Raw genomic sequence first — 15,266 nt, 5'->3', positions numbered from 1 at the left:
GACGAATTGGAATACCAACGGCCGGTCGCGCGCTTGCTCCAGGGAGACCCAGAGACCCTTCCCTGCCTCTTGGAACTTTGCTGGGAATACGCACTTGCCCATTGGCGTAGCCGCCTCGCCCCTCCCCCACCTCCCCCGCAGCACTTCAACGGTTCTCGCGCTGGAAGGAAGCGCTTGAAAACCGATACCTGAGGTGTGGGGGGAGGGGAAGAGAGAGAGAGAGAGAGAAGCGGGAGAGGGTAGCAGCGTGTGCGTGATAGGGAGGCCTGCGGCTTTCCGAAGCCATTATTTGGCGGGAAACGCAAACTGTGGCGCCCGCTTTGAATGCTCGGCTTTTGTTGAGGTGGTGAAGTGGCGTCTGCAGTACGTGGTAGCATGGATTCCTTAAACTTGAGCCTTGCTGTCACCGGCGCCTTTGCCGACGTTATTTCTCCGCGCTATGAAGATCAGTTTAGTAACCCCGAGGCGAACCGGTTTCACGACAGATTTCACATCATCCCTAGGGAGAGACCGATAATTCTGTTGGTAACGTTTATGAGCTTCGCCTTCGGAGGTAGGAAGTCAGAGATCTCCACCTTTTCTTGACGAAGTGTCCAAAAAGATCCTTTAAACATGACCTTGGGCCCTTCGGATCCTAAAAAGCAATAACTGAACCTTTGGCTTGGATGTACATTGTTACAATCTGGGTTGCTTATGGTTAATGGATAATCCACATTAATGGATATCCGATGGATAAAATACATTAATAATCACATAAAATGTGGTCAGGTGTTTACGAATTGCAACACCCAGGGATTGAACAAAGCATTTGGCAAAATCAAATGAGCCAAATTAAGGCTTAATGGAATAATAATAATAATAATAATAATAATAATAATAATAATAATAATAATAATAATAATAGTAGTAATAGTAATAGTAATAAAGTTGGAAGGGACCTTGGAGGTCATCTAGTCCAACCCCCTACTAAGGCAGGAAACCCTATACCATTTCAGACAAATGACTGTCCAGTCTCTTCTTAAAAACTTCCAGTGTTGGAGCATTCACCACTTCTGGAGGCAGGTTGTTCCACTGGTTAATTGTTCTAACTGTCAGGAAGTTTCTCCTTAGTTCTAGGTTGCTTCTCTCCTTGAATACTTTCCATCCGTTGCTTCTTGTCCTGCTTTCAGGTGCTTTGGAGAATAGCTTGGCTCCCTCTTCTTTGTGGCAGCCCCTGAGATATTGGAACACTGCTATCATGTCCCCCCTCACCCTTCTCTTCGTTAAACTAGATATACCCAATTCCAGCAACCGTTCCCTATATGTTTTAGCCTCCAGTCCCCCAATCATCTTTGTTGCTCTTCTCTGTACTCTTTCTAGAGTCTCAACGTCTTTTTTACATCGTGGTGACCAAAACTGTACGCAGTATTCCAGGTGTGGCCTTACCAAGGCATTGTAAAGTGGTATTAGTACTTCACGTGATCTTGATTCTATCCCTCTGTTAATGCAGCCTAGCACTGTGTATGCCAATTCAATCTTCTAGTGAATGGGTGTCTATGGAGATTCTCATTCATCCAAATCATAGTTATCCCAAAGATACTTTTTCAGGAGGCAACTAGACTTTCTTGTTTTTCTTTGAAGATGTCTTGCTTCTCATCCAAGAAGCTTCTTCAGCTCTGACTGGATGGTGAGGAATAGAAGGATTTATAGTGAATGGGTGTACCATTTTAGATTTCTGATGTAGATGTGGAAGGGAGTGTGGACAAGAAACAATGGTTGGAAACTGACCAAAGAGAAAAGCAACCTGGAATTAAGGAGAAACTTCTTAACAGTAAGGACAATTAACCAGTGGAACAGCTTGCCTTCAGAAATCGTGGGCAGTCCATCACTGGAGATTTTTAAGAAGAGACTAGATGATCACTTGTCTGAGATGTTATAGGTCAGGGGTGTCAAACTGCCGGCCGTGGGCTGGATGCGTCATGGTGAATGTGCTCACCCCATTGTCGGCAATGGAAAAAAGTGATACATCACGACATGTCACATGACGTTGCCAATTTGACACCCCTAGTATAGGGTCTGCTTGAGCAGGGGGCTGGACTAGAATACCTCCATGGTCCCTTTCAGTTCTATTCTATTATTAATTAGCATTAGTATTGCTATAATAAATGCAGGGGCTAGTGAAGTCTGCAAAAAAATTGCAATAAAATGACATCTTGTACAAGGTGACAATCATATACATGCCATTGAAATAATAGTTGTAGTTGGGTTTTAGATTTTGGCTGTGGTTTGCTCTCCAAGCTTGTTTCAATTTATTTTCTGAACCTTTCGTTAACCAGACTAGGTAACATCAGCAGCAGGATTTTCTTGTTTTCTTGTTCTTAGCTTATACATGTCTTGGGTGACACTGGCTAAGCTAAGGAGAATAAAACAAGAAAATCCTGCTGATGATGTTATCTAGTCTGGTAACGAAATGTTCAGAAAATAAATTGAAACAAGCTTGGAGAGCAAACCACTGCCAAAATATACATGCCATCTCTACTTGTGTCCTGATGCAAATGCACAATGCCATCATGCATATTTTATCATTAACTTTCCTTCACCACCTCTGTGGATGACTATAAGAGAGGTAGGGAGATCCACATGTGCTGTCCTGTATTACTTGAAAGAAAGATGGAGTATAAAAGCTATGTGTTAACAGCAATTTATTGCTTTAGTGGAACAGTTTAATGTACATTTTGCTTTTGTGATACATGAATCTGTTCATAACTGTCATCCAAATTGTATTGCCTTTCTATTAAAATTGATGTTAAAATTTTGTAAATTATTATGATTTGTACAAAGCAATTTTTAGAACACCGAAACTTAGTATTAGAGTGGTCTGGTCTTTTGGATGTCAGTTTTTCAAAAGTCTCTATTTGTAGTACATTATACCAATGAAACTGGAGCTTGGAGCTTCAGATGTAATTAGGATAATATTTGTAGAGTGTTAGTACAGTTACTGTGTGTAATTGCGGTCACTCAGTTTGGCAGCATGCGAAGTGTAAAGAGCTGATTTGTAGAGAAATAAAATGCAACTTTCTCAGTGAAGATTGCATACTTCCATATTTCAGCAAAATTAATAAAAATATAGAAAATAGTTTAATGATTACAGTTACAGTGTATAAGCATGTTATTTTAAAAATTAATGTAGCAGATGTCTTCATTTTCTAGGCAACCTTTTTAAAAACAGATTTCAGCACAGTTGATAGAATGATTATGTTCCATCAGATCATTGTTGACTCTTTGTGACCAGATGGATACATCATTTTCAATGATAATCAGTCCCTAACCTGATCTTGAAATGAAATGAACCTTTATTGTCAAAGTACAATTATGTGTACATTGAGATTAGCTGAGCCTCCCTTTGTGCTCCTACCCCCCAACACACAGTGACAACAAACCCTCCATCTAACTACACCATGTGAACCCAACTACACCACACACCGGCCTCCCAAGTCTATTCTGCATAAAATTCACAAAAGTTCGCAAAAGTTATTTCTCATTCAAAAGCCTAACTACCCATGGATAGAAGCTGTTTTTCAGCCTGTTGGTGCGGCTGGCTATACTCCTATATCTCCTACCTGATGGTAGAACAGTAAAGAGATACCGTCCAGGGTGTGAGTCATCCCTGAGAATTTTCCTCACTCTTCCAAGGCAACGAGCCCTGGCGATGTCATCCAGTGGTGTCAGGGGACAGCCCACAATGTCCTGTGCTTTACTCACCACCCTCTGTAATACTTTCCTATCCGCGGCTGTCAGACCAGCATACCAAACCACAATACCATACGAGAGGATGCTCTCTATAGTAGACCGGTGAAAGAGGGTCATTAGCCGTTGTTCTACCCTGTTCTTCCGCAACACCCTGAGAAAGTGAAGCCTCTGTTGGGCCTTTCTAGCCACCTGGGTTGTATTAACTTTCCAGGTCAGATCTTCACAGAGGTAGACTCCCAGAAATTTAAAGGAGGAAACTCTCTCCACACAGTCCTCCCCGATGTAAAGTGGGGCAGGTTTTCTCCGGAAGTCTAGCACCATCTCTTAGGTGCAAGTTGTTGTTACTACACCATATGGATAGTTTTTGTACCTCCGCCCTGTATGCTGTCTCATCCCCACCTTTAATGAGACCCACCACAGTTGTATCATCTGCGAACTTAATTATCGCAGTGGATGGGTCAGATGATACACAGTCATATGTGTATAAAGAGTACAGGTAGGGGCTAAGCACACAGCCCTGTGGCGTGCCGGTGCAAAGCTTCAGGGGGGTGGACAAAGCAGACCCGACCCTCACTGTTTGTAACTGGTCCCTGAGGAAGTCTTGAATCCAATCGCAGATGGCGGGGAAGAATTTCAAGTCAGTCAGCTTCTCAATGAGAATGCTTGGCAAAATGGATTTCAGGATTTCATTGTGTGAATCAGGATTCATTGTGTGAATTCAGCTCTTATGGGTTGTTAAATAATGTGTTATGGTATAGCGAATCTATTGTGCTTTATGTAGGAAACCATGTAATACATTGCTTAATGTAATGAATAAATACATTCTGCGAAGATAACCCCTTAGGTTATCTTTTAGCATGCTGAATGAATTATAATTTATGATGTAATGAGGATTTGAACCAGCCTTATAATAGGCAGGGTGCTTCCATATGTGGAAAGCCTGTTCAATGTACAGTAATTATGCCATGACTTTGTTCTATAATGGCACACAAAATATGCCAGCAATGGATTTGTAATGGAATTTTACATGGGATCTTACATTTTTAATGGCTTCTTTTAAGAAAAAGTTTCAACAGGTTCTGGTAGTTCTTGACTTACAATTGGTTGCTTAGTGACTGTTCAAAGTTATGATAGACCTCCCCAAAAGGTAATACGACCTAGTTAACAGCTACTATATTCCCCTGCCATTATTCACCCTTATGACTGACTGCTGGAAGTAGCCAGTTTGAGAGCAAGCTTGAGTAGCTGGTTTGGAAGCAGGTTGAGGCCTGGAAAATCCTGAGGGGCAGGGGGAAGTCTTGGGTGACAGGATAGGAAGTAGACCTTAGCCTACACTGCCTCTGTGTGCTAGTTGCTTGTGCTGGTCAGCTATAGGGTCCTTGCGTGGCTGAGTGGTTGACTTGGGAACAGGCCGAGGTCTGGAGTGACCCTGAGGGAAGGGAGTGGAGCACTGGATGCCTTGGGTGGGGGAGGGTTTGGGAAGCCCGGGGGCAGGCATGTCTGGGCCTGCACTAGGCCTCTGAAGGCCTCCTCCACCCTTGAGGCATCCTGTGCTCCAGTTAACGTTTTGCACATTTGTTTATATGATTGCATTGGGGAGAGCAGGATTGGGGAGGGTGTTAAGTGAGATGCTTCACAAAGGCTGTTATGGGAAGACTCTGTTATGGTCATCAGTCAAAGACTATTTGTATATGCATTATAATAATATGGCCATAGGAGAAAATTAGGCAAAATAGAAAAAATATTGTTTTTATTCTTATTTTTCAAAATTTTTAATTTTTGCTTGTCTGCTATTGCTGTATTGAGAAACTTCTGAGAAATTCTTTAATATATTCATAGTAGGTTTTTTCTTTATTTTCCATGAAGAGAATTCAGAGTTCTTGACTGTTTTATTTCTAGACTTGCTAGTTATTGTGTTTTAGTATATCAAATATAATTATTTATCAAAAATACAAAATAAGAGCAATAGTTTAGCTTTCTAAGTAAAAATGTAGTTTGCTTACAACATGAAAAATATTTTTTCATTTTCCTTTCTGCATCATGATTCTGTAAGAAAAAGAAATGAATTAGATTTTTTTAAAAAATTGGGGTTTTATAAACAGAAAAATATGAATTGTAACATACTTTGATTCTCTTACTGAAGTGTAGTAATATTTCTGAAGGTGAAATTCATCTGTGGTGTTACATCTGTGCTAATCAGCTGCAATACACCCTGTTTCTTTTTGGGTCTATTTCAGAGAGCTTTAAAATGTCTCTTGATTCAGGAACCAAATAACTGATTTTTTTATATGCTATTCAGATCTTCATCAGAGGTCTTTAGTTTCCACTGCCATGTGAGGTGAAATGGGTAAATGCTCAAGAGAAAATTGCTTTAGTGATAGCATCTTCATTGTACAAGACTTTGTGATTTACTGGGCACCAGGCAAAAACTTTTCCAAAACTTTTGCTTTGTGCATTGTAGCTTAAACTAGTGCTGTTTAACTGCACTAATTACATACATACTTGTTACTTCAATTACTTCAGAAAGTTAGGGTTAAAAATTATTTGAATGTTGCATATGAATTATTGCTGATTCAAAAATGCTATACTCATTTAAAATATAGACACTGCCTTACGATTGGGTACAAAATTTCATATTTAATGGTAATATTTTCTTTCAGCCTTATTACGAACTATTTTGAAGGAAACGAAAATTCCTATTCTTGTAATTATATTTCTGGTTGGACTTATTCTTGGAATAGTAGCCCATTTTTCACAAAAGGTAAGGTATTTAAATAGTAGTATATAGAGAACCAGGGAATATATCTCATCACAGTTTATAAACAGGATTTGTAGATTAATCTACTGTATATTAGTCTGGGATGGCAAAAGGACAAAGGAATTTCAGTCTCCCTTTCTAACAAATCCATTGGGTTCCTACTCACAGAAGATATTGGAAACTGTTCCTGCAAATGAATTGTTCTAGAATCATTATGGGCTCAGTGGATTTAAGACATGGGTAGACCTGTCTTAATACTGTTTTAATGAAGTACAGTAAGATTGGTTAAGTTCATTGAATTTCATTTATTAGAGGAACTTCAGATTTAAATTTTGTTATATTGGAATAAGTGGGAAAAATTTATTTCCCATCTGATGAAAAAATATGCCCTGGAATAATAGGATTTATTAAAAATATTAGGACATAGAATGGCTAGTACATCTTTATCATCTGATCTTTGGAGAAGATTTGATTTCCTGACATGGTAACTTTCCCAACTTCCATAAGAATGTAGGAAGCTTATGTAAAACTACGATGAAGCAAGTGTTTGGTCATCCGCTTTCTTACACTAATACACTTGTCTTAGAATTCATAACACATGTACTTCAATATTGGTAATATTAATTGCTAAAGTTTACAAAGGTATATTAGGAAATATGTGTTTTGAAGGGGCAGGAGGCTTTAGTGACTGATAAATAAGGGTACCTCCCCAACTTTAAAGTCAGTAGTGTTGAAACCCTTTCTATTTTTTCAGTTTCCTATGAACTAATTATCAAGTCTGAATTAATATGTAATGCAGCTATTTATATGGTATGATTTGTGAAATTATATTGAGTTATTTTGATCATTATTTCTAAGTATAAGAGAGGGTAAATTGATAATCAAATATGAATAAGAAATTACTTATATGTAAGATGTATGTTTTGGCTTTAGCAGTAATCATAGGGCTATTAGTATGGTGAACAAAACAGAACAAGGTTTATTAAATCATTCTAGAGCATCAGACTTTAATCCTATAACAGTCTCACTTCTCCACTACTGTAATGGTCCCTCCCTCCCAGACCTCCTTTGGAGGCTAAACAGAAATGTCCAGGAATGTGCAAGGAATAAATTAAAACTTACCCTGGATCCAGTGAACCCAAAAATTACAGGATGGGTGTGTCATTTTTAATTTTGCAATATGAGTGATGATCAGACATACTAAATTCTTGTTGGGATGGATAGAAGTCAAATGGATGCTGTCCAAGGTACTGTTAAAAGAATGATTTGCAAGAAAATGATTTCAGTGAGAAAAGAAGATACCTGTTATGCTCTATTCAAATGGCATATTTCCACTCCTCTTGGAGTGGTGGGGAGAGGGAAACCATCTGAAGGAGCTTCAGTTTGATTTTTAATGAAATAATATTTTAATTCTGCAACAGTACATTTCATCTTTATTTTTCTCCTTTGTTCCACTTATCAATTTCATTGATTATTTCATGTGTACTGCAACATCTAATTTCAACAATAAATAAAACATCTGTAAATACAGGTTAGGATACTGGATACCTTTTGTTGAAAAGTCTGCATTATCTATATCACTCCCCTTATTTATAATGTTACTATTTACAGTTATTAAAAATGACCCCCATTATCTTCCAAAATCCTTATCTGGCTTGAACTTAACTGGAATTTGTGCTTCTAGCCATGGCATTTTGAACACAGCAAAGTAGTCCCACTCCAGCAGAAATCATGGGAAAATATATTTTTTCATGGCACCTCATTCTGACTGTTACTTTTAAAGTAGTATGTCTCAGCATTCCTTGCACTTGAGTGATTCTTCTACTTGTGTTGTAACATTTTAACACTGAAGATGCCAGAAGAAAGAGCAGTCATCTGGGTTAGACAGGCCTCATGGAAAGTAAATTCTTATTAACAGCAGATAAATAGGATTTAGAATGACAATGATAATGATGTGGGTGGTGAATACAAGTGGTGAAAGGTGGGTGATCTTAAACTTCCTGTCCCAAATATTGTCTGGTTTAATACACTCTACAATTCTGCCTCCCGATTGGTATAGTGGCTTGAAGTTACTGTTGCCACCCACTTATTTTCCAGGGAGGCACCTCATCTTGAGTATCCTCTAATGGAGCATATGAGAGAGAAGAGGATTCCACAAACTATATTGGCAAATTAAAAGGAAGAAAATAACAAAGAATAATAAAAAATAAACTCTGTAACTACCTTTCTTAACCCCACCCCCCTTGGGAGATAAAACAATTTCATAAGAGACGAGCACAATATTTATTTTATTAAATTTATATGCTATATTTGAGGTGATTCAAATATACAATATAATAAACATAATAAAACATGACACAAAGCATGCCATTATCCATTGTGAAGATGAAAATTCTATGTCTAAAGTGAGTGAAATTTTATTCAGAATATCTGCAGTCTGCCTGGCATATAGGTGACCATCTGAAATACTTTGAAAATAGTTTGGTTTCTCAACAGTGCTTTCCAACAGTAGTAAAAGTATGTTTCCACATAGGAAGAATTATTGGAAAGCACCAGGATCCTATCATATTTTAATGACATTAGAAATATGCTATACTTTAACTTTAGGACTGGGTTTGAAAAATATTTTTTTAAAAAATTGAAAATAGTGTGGTTTTCTGCTCCATACTCTGCCAAGGCACATTTTTCATTATCAAACTTTATCCTCCAATATTTATAATGCAGTTACTATTAATGAATCAATGTGCAGATTATTCTTTCAGACAATATTTGAAGCTAGTATATAAGAGTAATATAATATAATATTCTTACAATATCTTTTACTCATTTTTATTGTCAGTTGCCGTTTGTGAAAGTTATTGCAAATATAGATCCGATACTTTTTCTTCATTTATTTACACCAATCATAATATTTACAGCTGCATTTGAGATGGACTTATATATATTTCGAAAATCATTTTGGCAGGTAAGTCAACTATGTTTTTACTTTTTTTTTCTTTAAAAACACGATAATCAGTGACTCAACCGTTTGGTATTTTCCCCCCTCAAATTTCTTCAAATCCTTCCTGGAATGTACACAGTTCATAGAAGTACACCTATTTTAGGTGTTCTGGGACTTTTCTTTCTAGTCACAGAGTATGAGGCAGTTCCTTAAGAAGGAGCTGCAGATTGTTCACCTCTAATTAGGAGTAACACAGATGAGTCCAGAGTTTTTGTGAGGAAAACAGCATTATTGATTTAAAAGAAGAGGCAAATTTCAAGTTAGTTATGGCTCCTTCCACAATGGTGAAAAGATATGGAGAGGAGAAGAGGTTAGACAAGAGTCCAGGGTGATGTCCAGTGGTGCTTCAACATTTCTGAGGAAAAGGAATTGAAGTGGAGACTGAGAAGCAAGTTACATCAAAAGGAGGGGGAAGGTAAGATTCCTCTTTGTTAGGATAAATTCAGCAAGAGATTAGTGTTGCCAAGTCATAAGAATTCTTTGAGTATAAAATCTGATATGTTTTAACTTGGGCTTTTCACTAAGTTTTAGCCTACATTCTTGCAGAATGGTTTTCATTGCAGTTCTAAGAACAAGTTACAGTTGTATTGGTGTGCATGCATAAGAGTATTGCAAAATACTTATTTCTTTTGCACTTGGTCAGTCCTGATGCTACTATCTAAACAAATAGTTATCCACTTGCTGGGTTAAAGTTATACAGTAAATAGGCCTAAAGTAAAAAAAAAGTGGGCATGTGATTCTTTAAGCAGAAAAGGTTGGATGAATGTTGCAAACTGTTATTATCACTTTATCATACATGCTCTTCTGTTGATTTATTTATTCATAGTTTCTTATTTTTGATTGCCTTGTCTGGAAAATTGATTTTTAATATTTTAAATTATTTTTATAAATTTCAGTTTTATAAATTGTCAGTCCTCAAGACTAGCTTCGTTCTAGTTACTTAATATTGTTCTGTTAGTCTCGTGCAGACATAGAGTGGAAATCTCTGTACAGTATGTTCCTTTGAGTTAGGTTCTTGGATTTATTTCATTTCTATCAGTATAAATGGCATTGGAGTGAGTTAAATTCAAGAGCTTTTGATTGAAGAGGTAAAGTTTCCTGACAGAATCATTGAATGAGGGATTGTAGACACTGGCATCCAAATCTCAGGAGCTGCAAAAATGAACAACTCAGTTTAAATATACAGACTGCTTTCCCTAAGTTGAAATACAAAATTTCAAAAATGACATTCAGCTCAAACACTAGGAGCCCTCTCCCATGCCTCATAAATCCCTGCTTAGAATCTCTCAACCCTATGGATCACATGTTGAAATGTAAATAGGGTGCTTTGGGAGAGAGGAATCCAATCTTTTCCCATCTTTCTAACTGAAGCAGTTCTGTCAGCAAAAAATCTACACTGGCTTCCATCCCTGGAATTCAGAGTTCCAACATGAAGACTTAGTCTTTAAGAAAAGGAGACTGCTATTTTTGTGAGATAGCCGTTGGGTTTTTAGGATTTGTTAGAATTGTAGTGCAGGACACTGCTCCAGAGTTTTCCTCTTTTGTTATAAATCATATCAAAGTGAGAAACTGGTACATTTTGTTAGTTTCACCTGACAAGCAGTTAATTGCATTGCATTCCATTGCAACCTCTTTTATCCTCCCAAGTCTCAGCTGATAAGTAGTTAAACTGGTAGATAAAAAACATTTTACTCAACTCAAGGTTCCAGTCTAAAACAACTCTAAGTATAACATTTGCAAATTTCCATGTGATTTGCATTAATTACTGACATGCGCTGTATTTTTCTAATTCTACTTCCTAATTTTAGAGTTAAAGGCTTACACAGATTGATGACACTTTTTTCACTCAGAGTGGAAGGTGGCTTTTTTTCTCTTTGGCAAAATTTTTCAACTTTTCTTCTAAACAGTAGTCTTCACCTCCACCAAAAACTTTCTGTTTGGGAAAGAGTTTTAAAAGACTGGTTAAATCTATTTTATGTGATAGTTGGCACATTATTTGGATCTGGAAGTGTTCCTGGCTGACCTTCCTTCTTTCAATGCCCATGTGCCTCTATTAGCTTAGATCCAGGGAACTTATTGTCGGGTTTTGCAGATAAAATAAAATGTAAACTAGTTCCCATCATTTTGGATTTTTTTTTAAAAAAGGGAAATTACTTTTTCTCCTTTGACATTAGTGCCACCTTCTGGTTCCACTTAGCAAAAATTTCTGTCTCTAATTTCTCTCTCCACCCCCCACCCCCCCCAATCTTCTGGGGAAGTTATTCACTTAAGTTACTCAACCATAGAAGAAGACAACAAAAGTCTGCTACATAGTCTTTCAGTCACATTCATCAGAGAAGAGCTAACTACCAAGCAGGAAATAATCTCTTCAGATCTTGCTTCAGTAAGGCTTTCTTAGATTTTCTTGTGTGTTTCAGAAAATGTGAGCCCTCAGAGGTTCCCAGCATAGATATCCAACTTGTCAATAAGGTAACTGATATTTCCTCGCCCCCCCCCATTTATTTGTTTCAAGTAACCTCTTTATGAAAAGTTAGAAAAAAAGATAGCCATTTGAGATTGATAGAATCATGGTCAGGGAATATCCTTTTTCTGTTAAATTTCTGGGGCTATATGAATAAAGTGGATGTAGTTGAATTAATTGGTGACAGTTATTAAAAATGAAGGTAAGTGAAAGTGAGTTGGGATTACAGTTCAAATGTTATCTACTGGATTGGGTAGTTAATGGGTCTTTGTATCATTTACCTTTACTTTGGATTGTAGTTCTATTTTTATTGTTTTTCGAAATACTTTTTTATAGTTTTATTGTTTTTAATGTTATAAACCACCCAGAGTCGCTTTGAAATGAGACGGTGGAATTAAAATTCCATGGTTAAGATAGTAGATAAGAAAGCAATAACAAAACCAGGGAATTTTTAAATGTCTTACAGGAAAAGTAGAGATTGCACCAGTAAGGTTGCAGCATGAAGCACAGTATTAGGACAGTGTTATTGAGACAAAAGCACACAAAGTGCATGTGATAAGACGAAATGCAGTTGAATCAGGCTGTGCTACATGGAGTTTTATCAATAGACTGATAAGTACTGGTACTGGAGGGGGACAATCAAGGAAGAAATTTGAGAAGAGTATCCAAAGCTGGTCTGTTGCTCCATGCTGTATTATTCCAGCAAAACATTTTAGGACATGGGTGTGGTATTAGATTTTTGCATAGTTTTCTTTCATTTGTCTGAGTCTTGAAACTGCTGGGACTGGGTATATCTGTCAAAACAACTTGCCATTTGGCATTGTTACAACTTGAAAAAATTGTTACAATGCAATGTGAACTGCTATCTGATAGAATGGTCATTGATTAAGAAGCTGGTCTGTGGAGATGTTATTGGTGGAACTAGTTTTGTTCTGAACATTGGTTTATACAATGCTGTTAGGGACAAAAAGCTGAAAGAGTGATAGGAAGAATAGATTGTTATTCTTAGATTCAGAGGATAGAATGAAGACTAATGTGAGAGCTGGGCTTGGGATATAGATTAATAGGAGGGAGGGTTAAGGAAATGTGGGTGTTTTGGTAAGGTTTTGGCCTATGATAGCTGCTGAGTGACTTGTCAATTTCAGCCTTTGGACTAACCTTTCTTTTGGATCTCGATTCTGTCTGTGGTTTATCTAAAATCTTGAATCTTGCATATGAGCACTGCATAGTAGCTTACTTTGTGTAAGCACATGACTCTGTCCCTAACAAATTGCATCCCAAATAGGATAGCAGAAAAGGAAATAATACCAGCTATGTGAAACTGTTGATGTTGATGACTCTGCAGTACATCAATTGAACAGCAGTCTGCTAAGAAAAATGCTGTTTGTTGATTTTAGTTCGGCAGTCAACACAGTTATTCCTCAGCATTTGGTGAACAAACTGGGCCTATTAGGTTTTAATACTCCTTTATGTAACTGGATACTTGATTTCCTTATTGATGGGCCCCAGGTTGTGCGAGTTGGATGAAAAGTTTCCAATTCCATCTCCTTGCGTACAGGTTCCCCACAGGGTTGTGTCTTGAGTCCATTACCTTGATGACCCATGACTGCTGTGACAAATCTGCTATGAATCATATTATGAGGTATGCAGATGACACGGCAGTGGTGGGTTTTATCTGGGAGGACAATAAAGATGCTTATAGGGAAGAGGTGAAGGCTCTGGTGGACAGGTGCAATAAAAGTAATCTGGTTCTGAATGTCAATAAAACAAAGGAGATCATTGTAGCTTTTAGAAAGAGCCAGCATGCTCCACTCTATATCAAGGCTGCAGCTGTGGAGGTGGTCAACAGTTTTAAGTATCTAACAATCTGACTTGGTCTCTCCACACCTCATCTTTAGTGAAGCATGCAAACCAGCATCTGCATTTCCTGAGATGAGGAAAGTACATCTTTCTCCTTCTGGCCTGGCCACTTTTTACAGAAGCACAATTGAGAGCATCTTAACAAACTGTATCCCTGTTTGGTTTGGTGGTAGCAGTGCCTCAAATAGATAGAGAGTCCATACAGAGAGTGATAAGGACAGCTGAGATTATAGGCAGCCTGCTTCCCATTATTCAAGGACACTGCTTATAAGTGATATGTGCTTAGAGCTTGAAGCATTGTTAGAGACCCCACACACCCACTTCATGGTCTGTTTCAGTTGCTCCCTTCTGGGAGGAGATTTCAAAGTATTTCTAGTAGGACTCCCAGATTCTGTAACAGCTTTGTTCCCTATGCTATGTGTCTGGTAAACTAACAAGATTCATTTTTCTTGCCATGTATATGTATACATCCAAACTAGACTGTGTTGTTTCTCTGGGCCACATATGTGTATGTATGTGGGTATATGCATAATTTATGAATTTATTTTTGTCATGTTTATGCAGTCTATTTTGGAGGTGATTACCTTTGAGAGCTGTATGCAATGAAATCTCATTTTAATGTATGCTGATTAGTGTACATTTAAAGTGACAATATCCTATCCTATCCTATCCTATCCTATCCTATCCTAAAAATTGATGTATGTAACACACTGGCTGAATAAATAACATTGGTTTTAAGTCAACTGTAAAGTTGCTTACCAAATTAGTTTCAAAGTGGCATAGTTCATTGTGGATGCACGTAAGAAAAAAATTAGGCTGATGATCCTTCCACTATTATTGAAGCAGATCTTGCCATCAAGATAAAAATCAGCTGGGGGTCATATTTCCAGTTTAATTTTTTTTCTTCTTTCTATCAGTCTTGGAAATATTATCCATGAACATATTCCAAAAGGAATAGTACAAATTTCCCGTTATTTAGGATTGTTCAGCCAGTTCTAGCTAATTATATTGGAGAAAGAGATAAATAAGCTTACATCTGAAGTGCATATCTCCATATATTGTACCTGCATTATTTCTCTTTCTGTCAGATACATTGTGTTAATCTTGATTCTCCACAGTACTGTTGTTGTTGTTTTTCCACATATTATCCTCATGTTGATCATATTCCATACATATAGCTGTGATGAAACAAATATGTACAACTGTTTTATACATTCTGATAGTCTTTTGTGTTAAATATAAACAAAAGTGTGTGAAATGTGAATAGTCTGTATTTATAACTTTTCTAAATGTATCACTTATTGGTATAAGTACAGGTAGTCCTCGCTTAATGATCTTAATTGGGACCAGAATTTTCATTGCTAAATGAAATTGTTGTTAGGAGAATGCCATGTGACTGCCCCACTTAGTGATGGCACTTCTCATTGCAGTTGTTAGGCAAGGACTGCACTGTTATC

The 15,266-nt window shown here is 37.4% G+C and overlaps 1 protein-coding gene across 1 annotated transcript in view; it reads left to right on the top strand.

Annotated features, from left to right (window-relative positions):
- Nucleotides 1-375: 375 nt before the first annotated feature.
- Nucleotides 376-15,266, top strand: part of LOC310638487 (solute carrier family 9 member C1-like) — a gene marked incomplete at both ends in the record, with an annotated part of 84,464 nt that continues 69,573 nt past the window's right edge. The window contains 3 exons of the mRNA XM_083359600.1: nucleotides 376-553; nucleotides 6,390-6,490; nucleotides 9,327-9,452. Of these exons, the coding sequence (XP_083215726.1) occupies nucleotides 376-553; nucleotides 6,390-6,490; nucleotides 9,327-9,452 (405 nt within the window). The remainder of the gene's footprint in view (nucleotides 554-6,389; nucleotides 6,491-9,326; nucleotides 9,453-15,266) is intronic.

This window comes from Vipera ursinii (genome assembly GCF_947247035.1).
Source record: "Vipera ursinii genome assembly, chromosome: 1".
Taxonomy (NCBI): domain Eukaryota; kingdom Metazoa; phylum Chordata; class Lepidosauria; order Squamata; family Viperidae; genus Vipera; species Vipera ursinii.
Note: the sequence above shows the minus strand (reverse complement) of the source record. Positions and strands in the feature narration are given on the sequence as shown.